A 13,443-nucleotide genomic window follows, 5' to 3' on the forward strand; every position below is an offset into this window, starting at 1 on the left:
ATAAGCCCCGATGTTTTTCTTTGGTAAATAAGAAGCTGGTCCAGGTCATCATTCAAAGGAATGTGAAGAGAAAGGTCTGAAGCATTCAGACAAAATTCTGAAGCTTAAGCTTTCGGCATAGTTCTCAAAGCAGCACGATGATATCAGTTCACAAATAGCTTAAGCAGGAGTCCACCACAGTGGCAGTTGTATCAGGCTACGTAACAAGCCTTTCAAAGAGCATGAAGTAAGAAAATAAAAATGTATTTGGCACGATGTCACTACTCAGATGATATCCTAGTCTAACAGATATATACAGTACACAGCAATTCATCATCTCATACTATGTGGCACTGATGATTCTTGTGTTAAACCAAAATTAGCTACAGTAAATGTTTAGGAACAACAAATGGACTTCCACACTTGCCAGGGCGCAGGGAAAGCCTCTCAGGCAGGAAGCAGGCTCGGGGCTTAGAGTAGAAACCACATAATTCTTTTCAAGTAGTGCAGAAGCAAGTATGGAACTAGGCAGACTTCCTCCCAGGATGCATCACACCATCACATTCCTCAAGCATTACATTTTCACAAATGTAATTTGTGAAATTGTTACATTTCCCTGGAGTAGCTTATTCCACAGAATTTTATGCAATTTTATGCACTGCTCCCATGCACACAGCATGTATTGGAATGATAGAGCAGTTTGGGTTGGAAGAGAGCTCAAAGATCACTGGTTCAAGTCTCCATGCTGCAGGCAGGGTTGTCGACCACTACATCAAGCACTAGATCAGGCTATTCAGGTCCTTATCCAATCTGGCCTTCAACACCTCCAGGGACAGAGTATCCACAGCCTCTGTGAGAGCCTGTGCCAACACCTCACCATGCTCTCTAGAGAAACTTTTCCTTGACATCTAACTTAAACATCTCCTCCTTTAGTTTAAAACCATCGGCCCCATCTAACCACATAAAAAGTTTATTTTCCTCCTATTTACAATTTCCCTTTAAATACTGGACTGGTCATAACAGGGCCCCCCTTCTTTTCCTCAGGCTGAACAAGCCTAGATTTCTCAGTCTGTCTTCATTGGAGGTGCTCCAGTCCTTTGAGCATCTTTATGGCTTTCCTCTGGACCGCCTCCAAAACCTCCACATCTGTTCTAATTGGGAGCCCCAGGCCTGGACACAGCACTCCACATGGGGCCTCATGAGGGCAGAGCAGAGGGGAATAATCACCTCTCTAACAAGGTAGAAGTTGAATGCAGGAACAGAAGCACCAAACCCACTTTAAATAATTCAGCTATTCAAACAAGCTGTCAGAACATCACCAGTCATCATAGCTAACACTGATGCAGACACTCATCTCTTCTGGATAGCCGAAACCCACTAGAGCTCCAACACTACTTACAGTAAACACCTATATCCCTGTTTTGTCACATGAGATGATGCTAAACTACACGACAGAGATCATAAGTGTTGGATGCACCGTAACATCCCTTTGGTAGCTGAAATCTCCAATCTGTACAAATGCCAACAAATTAAAAATTCCACTCCATCAAACAAAAATTACGCAGCCAGAATAACTGCAATGGCAGTTATTTGGTCTCTTTGGTCTCTAGGGGAATATAAGATGCCAAACTGCCTTTGGACTTTAATTCCTGCACAAGCACAGCTTCAGCCAACTTTACCAAATGCCCAGATTTCAGCCAGAAATTCTCTACAAAGGGTTGGAGTGGGCTCTGGTAAGAGCCTTGCGTCCCTGGTGTGAATTCACTCTGCTGGTGAATGATACTGAGCATGCCCAAATGCAACTACCAATTTGCAAGGCAGGCTTAAGCCCCACGGCCAGAATAGGCACAGCTCACAGAAATGCTGCATCAACCAATGAAGAAGAAGGAAAAAAATGGTAAAGCAAATCACTGAATAAGCAGCATGGAGAGCACAAGCACTCTTAATCTGAGCTTGCATAGTAACTAGCACAACAAAACCCACAAGGAGTACAGACTTCAAAAATTTGAACACTCATATCATGCAGATAGTATTTTTCTGATGGCAGCTCTACCATCAGCAGAGGTCTGAACCACCTGCCTGGTCATGTGAAGGTAAGCAAGAGAACAACCCCAAAAAGACTGCACTCCAGCAGCTGGGCTAAAAGTAGGACAGTACTTTTCAGCTAGCACAAAAACACAATCTCATTCACAAGCAACATCATTTTACCATAAAGGCCAATATACTCATGTTTTCAAAGAATCTTGAGGAATCATTTCATACTGAAGAAGTATACCCTGCTTTGAGACAAAAAAAAACAACCCAAAAAACAAACAAAAAAAAAACAAACGAAAAAACCTCTAAAGAAAAATTGTTGATTCCAGAATCTACTCTTAGTTTGTCTTTTCTGTGAAAAAAAACAACCAGCCTACAGCCTGCCTGGGTCACATCAGCTATCTCCTGCAAGAGATCAAAATCTATTTCCTTTCAGCATCACCAGCATCTCCACACAAACCCAAGTTCACCCAGTTGGAAAAGCTTAACTGGAGCCACACCACCCTGGTCCAAAGAAGACTGACACACTGAACACCTCCATCAGAACCATAGAACAGCTTCAGTTGGAAAGGACCATTGAGCTCCAACCCTCTGCTGCAGGCAGGGCTGCCAACTGCTACATCAATCTGCCCAGGATGAACCCAGGCACACCTGCATTTGCTCACTGGTCTCACCTGGCAACTGCCAGTGAAGTGCAGTCCACACACCACTCCTGGCTTCCCAGCCTGCCAGCTCCCTAAGACTCACCCTATAGATTGTGTGATGACACAAATCAGGTCCGGGAGCTCACTGCATCAGCAGGCCCAACCAGCTACAGGTCCACTGCAGCCCAAAGGAAAGCGGGGACAGGGAGATGCAATCACCCCTTTGGGCAGCAATCAGATCAGCCTTTTAGAAAACCACATCCCTGAGTAAGCGTAATCATTGCTGTTGCCCAAGTCACAACACAAGAGAAAAAACACACACAGGAGGTCAGCGTGCCACGCAGCGAGTCAGCACACAAGTCAGACTGGAAACTAGCTTGCACGCTGCTCTTCACGAGGCTGCTACAGTCAGAGCCGCGCCGCCAAACTCAACCAAAGCCCCTTATGCAGGTTTAAGGCGTGCGACAAGAGCGCCGGGCCGGGTCGGGGCGCGGGCCGCTACTCACATCCTGCCCACGCCCTCGTACATGCGGGTCTCGTCCACCAGCGTCATGATCTCGGTGTCGGTGAGGTACGCGTGCTTCTTGGTCTTGCCCAGCTGCTCGATCTGGATGTCGGCCAGCTTCACCTTCTGCTGCGTGTCGATCACCTTGGCCTGCAGCTCCGTGAAGGCCTGCGGGGGCAGAGCGGCACATCGAGGGGCCGCGGCCCGGCCGGGTGCCGAAGGGCGGGTAGGGCCGGGCCAAGCCGGCCCAGACTGCGGGGAGAGGGTGAAGAGGGGGCCGGGAGGGGGCGGAGAGGGGAGCGGCGGCCCGAGAGACCCGTCGGATAGAGCCGGACGCCCGTTACCTTCTTCAGCTCCAAGTCCACGGGCGCCGCCATCTTCCCCTCGCTCGGCGCCTGCGCGGTGGGAGGGCGGGGCGGGAGGAAATACGGCCGGATCGTAGAATCGCAGAACGGCTTGGGTTGGAAGGGACCCCGAGGGCCATCGAGTTCCAAACCCCCGCCGCAGGCAGGGCCACCAACCTGCAAGTTTAATACCAGCCCAGGGCCCCATCCAACCTGCCCTTGACACCTCCACGGATGGACGGGGCGTCCACAGCCCTGTGTGCAGCTGTGCAATCCAAACCTTCCGTCCTTGAGCTTAAAACCATTCCCCCCTGTCCTATCGCTGTCCACCCGAGTAGAAAGTTGATTCCCCTCCTGTTTATAATCCCCTTTAAAATACTGGAAGGCTGCAATGAGGTCTCCTCACAGCCTTCTCTTCTCCAGGTGAATGAGCCCAGCTCCCTCTGCCTGACTTCATAGGAGAGGTGCTCAGCCCCCAGAGCATCCCATGAGTGGTCCTCCTCTGGAAGGAATAGAACCACTTGTAGGGCTGTGACTATTCCCAGAGGGAGAAAGCAAGGACAGCTTTTGGTGTTTCTCCTTGGCTGCCTCCCTCAGAAGCGCAGTCTGAGCCATGCTCCTGCAGTGCTGCAGCTCTTCTGCTCCCGCCCGCTGCCAGGGCGGTGGTGCGGATTGCAGCTCTGAGGTGCTCTGCACAGGCCAGAGGCGCTTGGTTATCAAACAGGCTGCTGTAACACTGTGTTGGTTTGGGTTTGTTTTTTCTTGCTTGTTTGTTTTTAAATTAAATCCAAAGGTGGGATTTTGCTTGCCTGTGAGCCTCGCTCTGGAGAACAGCCAGTGCTCATGGAGGAGGAAGTGTGCTGCAGGTCGCAGGGCTCTGTGCTGGGGCACAAAGAGTGCCAGCAGTGGGACGGAGTAGCTGAGGGAGGCAGGCTGGGTGACAGGGCTCAGTATCTTGCTCCAGGCACCTGCCTGTAATCCTGGGTCCAGGGCTGGGGGAGCAGGGGCAGGCACCCAGAGGCCTCCCAACTGAGCTCCTGGTGTGCAGCCAGGCCCAGCTGCTGAAGTAAGAGGCCTGAGTGAATTCCTGCAGAATTGCCAACAGGCCTCTGCTGCATGGCTCACCTTCCCTGCACCATGCCTGGGGCTCAGCAGGATCCAATGGTGGCACAGATGGTGGCAGAAATGCTGCCATGGTGCCACAGTGCAGCCAGAGCTGTTCCACGGGGCCTCATCCCTGACCTTTCTGGGTATCCATAGAACTCCTGTCCTTTCCCAGCCCAGAGGCAGATATAGCCATCTTCCCACTCTACACTTTCAAATATGTTCCCATTTCCTGTCCTGTTAGATTACCATCCCTGGTATCTGGACATCCCTGCTTGCCCCACAGACCAGGATGCAGGCCTGCATGGCAGACATGTAGAGGGCAGCAGGGCTCAGGGTAGAATAGCAGTGTTGACATGGCCTCATGGCTCTCAGAGCTACCACCACAGGGAGCACCCCCGCTACTCCCAGTCTCATCCACATGAGGAGGTCCAGGGCTGGGACACTGTCCCCCCCCTCTTGCTGCCCCTAGACAGTGACTGCCTTGGTCCCATCACAGACAGGACCGCAGCAGCAGTCGTGCATCCCTTGTGCTTCCCTCCTCCCTGTGCAGAGCACTCTGAGCCTGCTCACCCCCAGTCAGCAATTTCTGCTGTTCACCCAACTGGGGTTTGCAAAGGCTTTCACTCAGCCTCCTACACCTCCTCCTCACGCCTTCCCATACAGAGCAAAAATCAACACAAAAATTCCAGCCGTATACAGAAAAACATTCCAGCTAGGCTATTTTCAATGCTGCCAGCCTGGGTCAAGCAGAGCTGCCCACAAGGAGTAGCAGGACAGTGCTCCGGGCTGGAGGCAGGGTGCAGGAGCAGTGCAGAGAGGCTGAGGTACAGCAAGGTGAGGCTTAACGAAAGGGCCTCCTGCTCAGTAACTGAAGAGGTTAGTTATTTAACAGACGTTGAAAAGGACCGAAGTTGAGAATCTTGTTAAACCAGCATTAAGGTTTGTGCAAGGCAGAGCTAGTAACTTGGCTTCCTGCAGCTGCCAGGGGCTTTTGCTCTCCGGGTGATAATGCACACAGATACACCCTGCTAAAAACCCACTTCCCGTTTGCCACAATTGTGCACTTTAATCCCCCTGTCCTGGGAAGCTCTGCAGAGCCCAGGCATTGCTTCATTCCCCCTACCCACACCCAGGTTTTGCCTTACCAGCTGCACGAGAGATTTGAACTTGTAAAGTCACTTCCTAAGCAACCCACAATCCCTTCTCCAGGCAGCAGCTGAGCGTAGAGATTATTTCATGCATTGCCAGAGCTAAGTTTGGGCTAAACTTGTCCAAAACACAAACCTTTTACAGACTACTTACTGTCTTTACTTTAGCACACATTGTAGGGCCATGAACATAACTTAGCATTCCCTTTCGGAAATTAAAGTTTGATATCTACAAAAGCAAAATGACCAGGAGGAAAGCAGATTTTCTGCAGTGGGATAGCCATTTTTGTCTGCTTCACATCTCTCTGCTCCTCCCACACAAGGCCAAGGAAGATGTACAATAAATTTGTGAGTCTTTTATACAGCAGAATCAGAAATGGACTCCGAATCGCACTCCAAAATGACTCCAAAGTGACTACAGCCCTCAGTTCACCCAGCAGCTCCTACAGAGCAGCTATGACTTCTAACTCAGCATCTCCAGCCAAATGCTGGCTAAAAACTACTAACAGTTCCTGCCTGCATTGAATTTAGATTAGAATGGCTGAACTTAATGAAGCTTTGCTTCATCTGCAGGTACCCAAGAATCACACCCATTCATGAGCCAGCCAAGGTACAAGAACACACGTGGGGCTGACACAGCTGCAGCTCCAAGGGGCAGGGCAGACCACACTCCTCATAACCCATTCCCCCTAGGGGTGCCCCAACAGGAGCTGCCCTGCTGCACCCCAAGGCCAGCAGGCTTGAGATCTGCACCACTGTTCCACAGATGCTCCTGGGTGGTTTCAGTATCCCACCAGAATGGGCCAGTTGTCACCTGCAGCCTTGGGAGACCTGACTCCTTCCCACATCTCTTAAATCAACAACTCAAGTGTTTGTTACAAAGTTATTTATTAGAATATTACATTGCACTTAAAAAATAAAGGAGGTCTGACCCACACAAGGGTCGTCTTGGCTTACACAAAGGGTGCAGAGACAGACCTCCAATAAATATAAATAGTATGTACAATTTATCTAAAATAAATATATAATTTAAAAGGAACATTCTCTTGTTAAATAGTTGTTACCCTCCCACCCCTCCTGCACCTACGGAAGCCTCGAGCCTGCTCTCCAAGCCTTTCACAGTTTGTTCCCCTGCATGCACTGCAGCGGGCGGCCCCAAGCCTCTGGAGAGCCCTACGCAGCCGGCTCTGCTCAGAGCCTGCCCGAGAGCACTGCTCCCAGCCTCCTCCACCCGGGGGTCGCCGAAGCTCCCTGCAGTGGCACCGCTGCCTGGCCAGCCCCAAAGCGGCTCTGTCCCGCTGTGCTGCAGGGTCCCAGGGACGGCGCTGGCTCTGCGGCTCGCATCTTCCAGGAGGTAGAACTGCATCAGTGCCGAGCCCTGAAACACAGCATCAAGGAAATGCTCACAGTCTGAATATGCACTTAGCGCCATCATCTAACACGTAGGATTTGGAGCAGAGCCGAGGCTGGTGGCACCCCAGCACCCGGTGACCACTGCCACATGGGAAGAGCACACCCAGCCACAGTGGCAGAGAAACACCATGGGGCACTCCCAGGCCCAGCTGCAAGGCATTACGTTGGAGCAAGTAATGAGCAAAGAACAAGTGGGAGGGAAAAGGAAGCTTTTTATATACGTATATAAATAGAGGCAATATCTAAGGAGGGGAAATGACTCAGTGGATCAGACAGAGGGTACAGAACAAATTGCAGGGGGGGCAGCGGGGAAGGCAGGGAAAGCAGTTTCACTACTGCTAAATGTCACCAAACCATGCAGCAACAGGACAAGGAGGGACGTAAAGGCGGCGGCAAGAGAATCATAGAATCCTCAAAATTGGAAGGAACCTCTGAAGGCCATCTAGTCTAACTGCAATGCACAGGGACATCAGTTTGCCCAGGGTCTGATCCAGCCTTGTCTTGAAAGTTTCCAGGGATGGGGCATCAACCACGTCACCGGGCACCACCATCACTGTAAAAGACGTTTTCCTTAAATCTAACCTGTCTCCCCTCTCTGAGCTTGAAGTCATTTCCCCTTGTTCTATCACCACAGACACTGCCAAAGAGACTGTTCCTTATTTTATTGTAGCTCCATTTAGATAATGAAAGGTCAGGAATATCAAAGGAAAGGGGTTTGAATGAGAAGCAAAGATGGCTGGGCCCAGGCAGGACAGCCTGGGCTCTCAGGCCACCAAACACATCAAGCTCGTGCCTGGCTCTGGAACAGGATCACACATTGGTCCCAGCCAGCAAAACAAGCAGAGCTCCCAGCACGCAGCAGTACCCGCAGCCCCACCGCAGCCCCACGCCCAGCAAGGGCTCACCTCACCAGCATCTGGCATCTTCAGTGATTCACAGTGATGCCCAGCTTTATTTTTTCTTCATTTTCTACATCGTAGACACCCCTTTTGTGACACCTGCGAGGCCAAGCAGAGATGCTCAGAGAGTGGAGCAGCTGCCCCCACCGCTCCTACATGCAGCCTTCCTGGGGACATGGTTCCAGCAGCACAGCCCCATTCCACCCACCTGAACATCAACAAGGCTGTGATGATGATGAGGCACAGCGAGGACAGGACCACTGCAACAACAGCGAGCGCTGTGGTGTGGTCATACGTGCTTGGGGGATGCTCTACAGGCAGCAAGAGGCCATGGCATCTCTCTCCGTGATATCCTGGCTGGCATCTGGGGGAAAAGAACAGATTTTAAGAATGTTGTTGGCCAGTGGGATGTTGGTTCCCTTACACCTAAGCACAAAGAAAGCTGCCTCTGTTCAGCCCTCACCAGCACCCTGCCCATTCCCCACAGACCCTACCCTGAACTTTCACATCTGGTGGCACCACTGCTTCCTGGTACTGGAAAGTTCTGCTGCTTCTGCATCCATACACCAAGCATCACATAAAGACTCCTGGCAAGGCCAGTTTAAGTCTCAGAGGGACAGACAGTAGGGACACAGGAGAACCCAGCAGGCTTTCATAAGCAGGTTTCTGGAGCACACAGCAGTGGGCTGTGTGAGTCAAGTTGCAGCCTGTGGGAGAGGAAAGCCTAGTGCTCAGTGCTTTGCTTGGAGCAGGGTTTCCCCTGCTCTTAGCCAACAGGCAGGTGGGAGGTTGCTCACATACCAGAAATAATGAACCTCATCGGAGCTGTGGGGCAGCCACCCAAGCCCTCCCTGTGGGCCAAGGCATGCCAGTGTGACCAGCTGGATGCACCCAGCACCACCAATGCTGTGCAGTGCCAAGCAATGTCAGCCCCTCCCTACATCCAGTTGTGCTGCCTGGGGCACAGCACCAGGGCTTCTTAACACCACTGCATGCCAACACTCCCACATATGCAGAATAGCTGGGCGCTGTGCCCCCAGCACTCCACTCAGCAGAAGCCAGCCTCAGCCCCAGGACCTGCCAGAGGGAACAGACATTGAGGAGAGCCTGAGATGGCACAACTGAAACCAGCTGTGAACTGTGTGCTCCGGCCACCAAGAGACTGGCCAGGCAAACAGGCACAATCTGACACCAGTCACAGACACGAGGCCTTGTTACGGAAGGGATGGGGCTGTTTTCCCTAAGGACAGCCCAGATGTTGGCTGATGCCAGCACCAAGGGTGGAATATCCCTAACATCTGCATATCTCTACACATCCCCCTTTGGCCTCTGGAACCAAGGGAACACTAGGAAGGAAGAGGATGTGGTTGCCCCAGCCCCACGTGCACTGGTGCTGCTGCCTGGCTCACAGTGGGACAGGAGGCCCAGCTGATCCTGGAGTTGTCCTGAGAGCTCTGTTGAAGGGCCCACCAACAACTTTCTGATGGCCTCCAGGCACAGAAATCTAAGCGGTTCACAGAGCTGTGCAGACCCTGATCCCCACAAACCACCAGACGTGAGAGCTGCTGGGCACTGTAAGCCAGGGAGTTATTATCTTCCCTGGGCTCCAGGCTGGGTGGCTCAGGGGATTGATAGCAAAGAACAAAGCCTCTTATATCCGCCAGCTCAACCTCTGCCCACGTCAGCAGGGATCAGGCGCACACCCTTGGCCACTTCCCGAGGCAGCAGTGCTGGGTCCAGGTGCCCAGCAGCAAGCAAACTATTTCTCCTCTCTGCTTGCCTCCTCCAATTCCTGCTCACCACCTGTACCCCCCACAGGGTTCGACAGAGAACACGCACACCCTTGTGCAGACACAGTCCCACTCCTCAGGGCTAGAGGGCCATCAGCACACAGCTTTGTCAGGGCATCCCCCAAGCAGCTGCCTCCATCCTGCCTGCTCAGGTGCTCAGTGACTTCTCTGGGCCTAACTACAGCTGAAGGGAAGTCAACCTCCAGGCACCTGCCAGCAACTTGGCCCCACAGCGATTTTGCCTCCTCCAAAATCCACAGCCTCTGCTGAGCTGATGGACTGACACCCTGCAGGCAAGGGGTGCTGGAGCCTCTGCCCTAAGGACAGATGGACTTTGGCAAAGCCAAGGTTGCTTGAAGGAGCAAATCCAGGCCAAAATTTCTCAGTGCTCTTCCAGCTGCACAGTGTGCAGAGAGGACACGGAGTCAGAGCAATCCCTGCACAAATGGGGAAAAAGCACTAAAAATATCCCCTGCACTCTTCCTTTGCGCTGCCTGGAGAATTCAAGAAACAATGACAAGGCTTCCCTGGCACGCAGCACTCACTCACATGCAGGATGGAGCACCCAGCTCTCTGATGTATTTGCATTCACCATGAATGCAGAAATCCTTGTACTTCCTCAGGCATGGGTCTCTCTTCTTCCCCAAGCCTTTTCCTTTTCTTCTTTTATTCCCATTCCCCTTCTTCCTGGGAGTAACTGGGCCTTGAGGCTTTGACAGGAAGGCAACTGAAAAACAATTTCAAAAGGAGAAAACATCGGTCACCTCAGTTCGTCATTTAAAGACAAGGCAAAGCAGCACAGCCTCAGTAGCTGTGGCCAACTCAACCCTGGCATTTGCGCAGCCTTTTGTTCTGTCTGCCCCCAAGCAGAGGTTTTTCCATCTTTCCAGATTTTCACAAATATCATGGCCTTTCTGATTCATACAAATAATTCTAAAGGAAATAAAGGAGCAAGTAATCAAGAAACCAGGGTAAAGACAGAGCTTTATGCATCTCAAATGCTACCATTATGCCTACTAGTTTCCACTGAACACAGACACACACACACACACACAAAAAAAATATTGCTAATTGTACTGTTATCTGGCTTTTATTTCCCTGGCCTTTTATAAGAGCCCATTCATGGCCCTGAGGGATGCTCCTTCCTGTGGTTACAACCATGCTTGCCCACAGGACAAGAGCAGGATTAAAAGGGCAAACCCAGGTCAATTTTTGGTTTTGCAAAACCAAGCAGACAGCAAAGGAAGCATTCCTACAAACTGCAGAGGTATTCTTTAATTGCAGGGCAGAAGCTGGTGGGGTTTGGTCCAAGGCCAGCTCCCTGCCAGGCTGGTGGGAACTGGAGCACCAAGTTCCTTGCACACTCCCTACAGACACCAGGCAAACCAGCAACATACTAGAATAACTTTAGATGAGCAGGTGCCAGAAGCAAGCCCCTCACACAGCCTCACAGGGTGCCCATAGCAAAGGGCACCCGCTGCTTGGACAGGGACTGCTCAGCTCTCCCTAAGCACAGTGCTCAGTAACCACAGTGACACTGTGGGAACGGGAGCTGAGTGCTGTGCTAGCTGGGGAGGGGACACAGGGCAGCGGGCAGTACATCAAACCAACTGGTTCCACGCTCCTGCCCAGCAGATCCCTCGCACAGTGAGCCCTCAACAAGCTCCTCCTCTCCACACACAGCCTCTCGTGCTGCAGAACTCCATCCGCACGTCTAGGAAGTCATTGCGCAATTTCAACATCCTTCAAGGATGAAGGAGGAAACCGATACACCAGGAAACCGGGGCTTGGAGAAACCCCCAAGCGCAGGGGAGGTTCCAGGCTGCAGGCAGCTCTTCTAGGGCAAGGGCTGTCCTCTCACCCCCAGACACCCCACAGAGGGCCTCTGCTGTCATCATCCCCATCCCTGCTCTGCCCTGTGTTGGAAGTCAGAGGTGGGAAGACTGACTCAGGCCAAGGCACGTAGGCGGATACCAACAGTATCGTTGGTGCTTTGGGTCCAGGGGGGCTGCAGCAGGGGGTTGGAAGGGAACTTCAACATCTTGTTTGTCTGTAGATCAATTAGAGGTGCTGAGGGAGTGCTCCACAAGACTACTGCTGCCCTCTAAGCCACCAGCACGAGCCTGCTGGGATGCGTGGAAAAGACCACCTCGATTCCCCTCACTTCCACACTGCCCCCTCAAAGGGTAGGGGGAGATCCCCAGCACTTCGCAGGGCCGGGTCTCCTTCGTGAGAGGCTCAGCTCAGCTCAGCAGAGCTCACAGAGTCGACAAGGAGGGAATGGGGCAGAGCGAGGCGAGGGTGACCCACTCGGGGCTGAGCGCACTCCGCCAGGTGCCGGGTTACCGAGCTCCAGGCCGGACAGACGCGGCTCCCCCCACTCGCACGCAGCCACCAGGACGCTCCCCGCCCCCAACCCAGGGGAGAGGAGCCGAGCGCGGCCGCTCGGAGCGCTCTACAGCCGGGCGGCGCCCCCGGCACCCCGGCCGAGACTCTTCGCTGACGAACCCCGGGCATAAAAAGCAGCCGCGCGTGGGCGGCGCTGAGTCACGGCGGTCCCCCCCGCCGCCGGGGTCGCGCTCAGGAAAGCGGTTCCGGCCCACCACCGACCCGGGGCTGCCCCTCCCGGGCCGAGCTCGGACCGCCGCTCGCCTCACCCGGGAGCGCTCGAGACCTCCGGCGCGGAGCGAAGGGCCACCAGAGCCCGACGCGCCGCCCCGAATGCTCCCCACGGAGATCCGCGGCCGCCGCCGGAGCCGCTCCCCACTCCGGCCGAGGCCTCGCCGCCGCGTCCTGGCTCCGCCGGCAGCTCCACTGGGCCCCCCGGGAATCCCTCGAGACCCAAGTCCCCCCCGCTCCCTCTCCCGCCGCCCACACGTACCTCTCGGCAACTCGCTCAGCGCGTCCCCCGAGGCCGCTCCGCCACTCTCCTTCTCCGCGGTGCCCCCCAGCAGCGGGGCCGTGGCCGGGACCGACGCCACGCTGCCGCCCTCGTGCAGCAGCACTTCGTTGTGAAGCGCCTCGCCGTGCGGACCGTCGCGGCCGAACCCGCCTACTGCCGCCGAGCACACTGCGGGGAGCGAGGCGCGGTGAGATAGGACGAGACGGGACCGAACGCACCGCACCCCTCGCCCGCTCCCGGGACCCCCCGAAGCCGGACCCCAAGCTCCGCACCTGCCGTCAGCAGCGCGTGGATCAGCACCGCCCGCCCGTCCATGGCCGGGCACAGCGTCCCGGCAGCCGCTCAGCTCAGCCCCGCTCCGCAGCGACTCTTCGCCCGCGCGGCCCCGCCGCGGGTAGAAAGCGGTGGGGCGGGGCCGGGCGGGGCTGGGGGCCGCCCCTCCTCCGGGAAGGGCTTCCCCGGGGCTCCGCGGGGCCGCCTCCGTCGGGGTTTGCTGCGGTGCGAGGAGCCGCAGGATGCTCTCTGGAGCCTAGCGCTACCGTGGAAAGCGGTCTGGAGAGGAGCGGGGCTCCGCTAAGCACCGCCCGCGAGGTGTTGGAAGCAGAACACAACGGCACGGAACTGAAATCTGCTCCTTGGCTCTGACACTGAGGCTGGCAACCATTAGAGGACTAGCGA

The 13,443-nt window shown here is 54.2% G+C and overlaps 2 protein-coding genes across 3 annotated transcripts in view; both read right to left on the bottom strand.

The window, feature by feature from the left end:
* The window catches only part of PFDN1 (prefoldin subunit 1), a 28,664-nt gene extending 25,049 nt beyond the window's left edge, over positions 1-3,615 (bottom strand). Inside the window, exons 1-2 of the mRNA XM_052684544.1 lie at positions 3,507-3,615; positions 3,164-3,330 (exon numbers count right to left, since the gene is read on the bottom strand). Of these exons, the coding sequence (XP_052540504.1) occupies positions 3,164-3,330; positions 3,507-3,539 (200 nt within the window). The 5' untranslated portion in view covers positions 3,540-3,615. The remainder of the gene's footprint in view (positions 1-3,163; positions 3,331-3,506) is intronic.
* A 3,017-nt stretch (positions 3,616-6,632) lies between these two features.
* On the bottom strand, positions 6,633-13,172 carry HBEGF (heparin binding EGF like growth factor). Of its 2 annotated transcripts, XM_052684528.1 has the most exons (6): positions 13,038-13,172; positions 12,745-12,933; positions 10,413-10,590; positions 8,282-8,437; positions 8,080-8,172; positions 6,633-7,139 (listed from the first exon to the last, which is right to left on the bottom strand). In XM_052684528.1, the coding sequence occupies exons 1-5, from the start codon at positions 13,078-13,080 to the stop codon at positions 8,100-8,102; spliced, it is 639 nt and encodes a 212-aa protein (XP_052540488.1). In that variant the 5' UTR covers positions 13,081-13,172; the 3' UTR covers positions 6,633-7,139; positions 8,080-8,099. The 2 variants fall into 2 exon arrangements, with proteins under 2 accessions (XP_052540488.1, XP_052540489.1); XM_052684529.1 differs by lacking the exon at positions 8,080-8,172.
* Between the last annotated feature and the right edge of the window lie 271 nt (positions 13,173-13,443).

This window comes from Tympanuchus pallidicinctus, unplaced genomic scaffold (assembly GCF_026119805.1).
Source record: "Tympanuchus pallidicinctus isolate F22 unplaced genomic scaffold, pur_lepc_1.0 scaffold21, whole genome shotgun sequence".
Classification (NCBI taxonomy): Eukaryota; Metazoa; Chordata; class Aves; order Galliformes; family Phasianidae; genus Tympanuchus; species Tympanuchus pallidicinctus.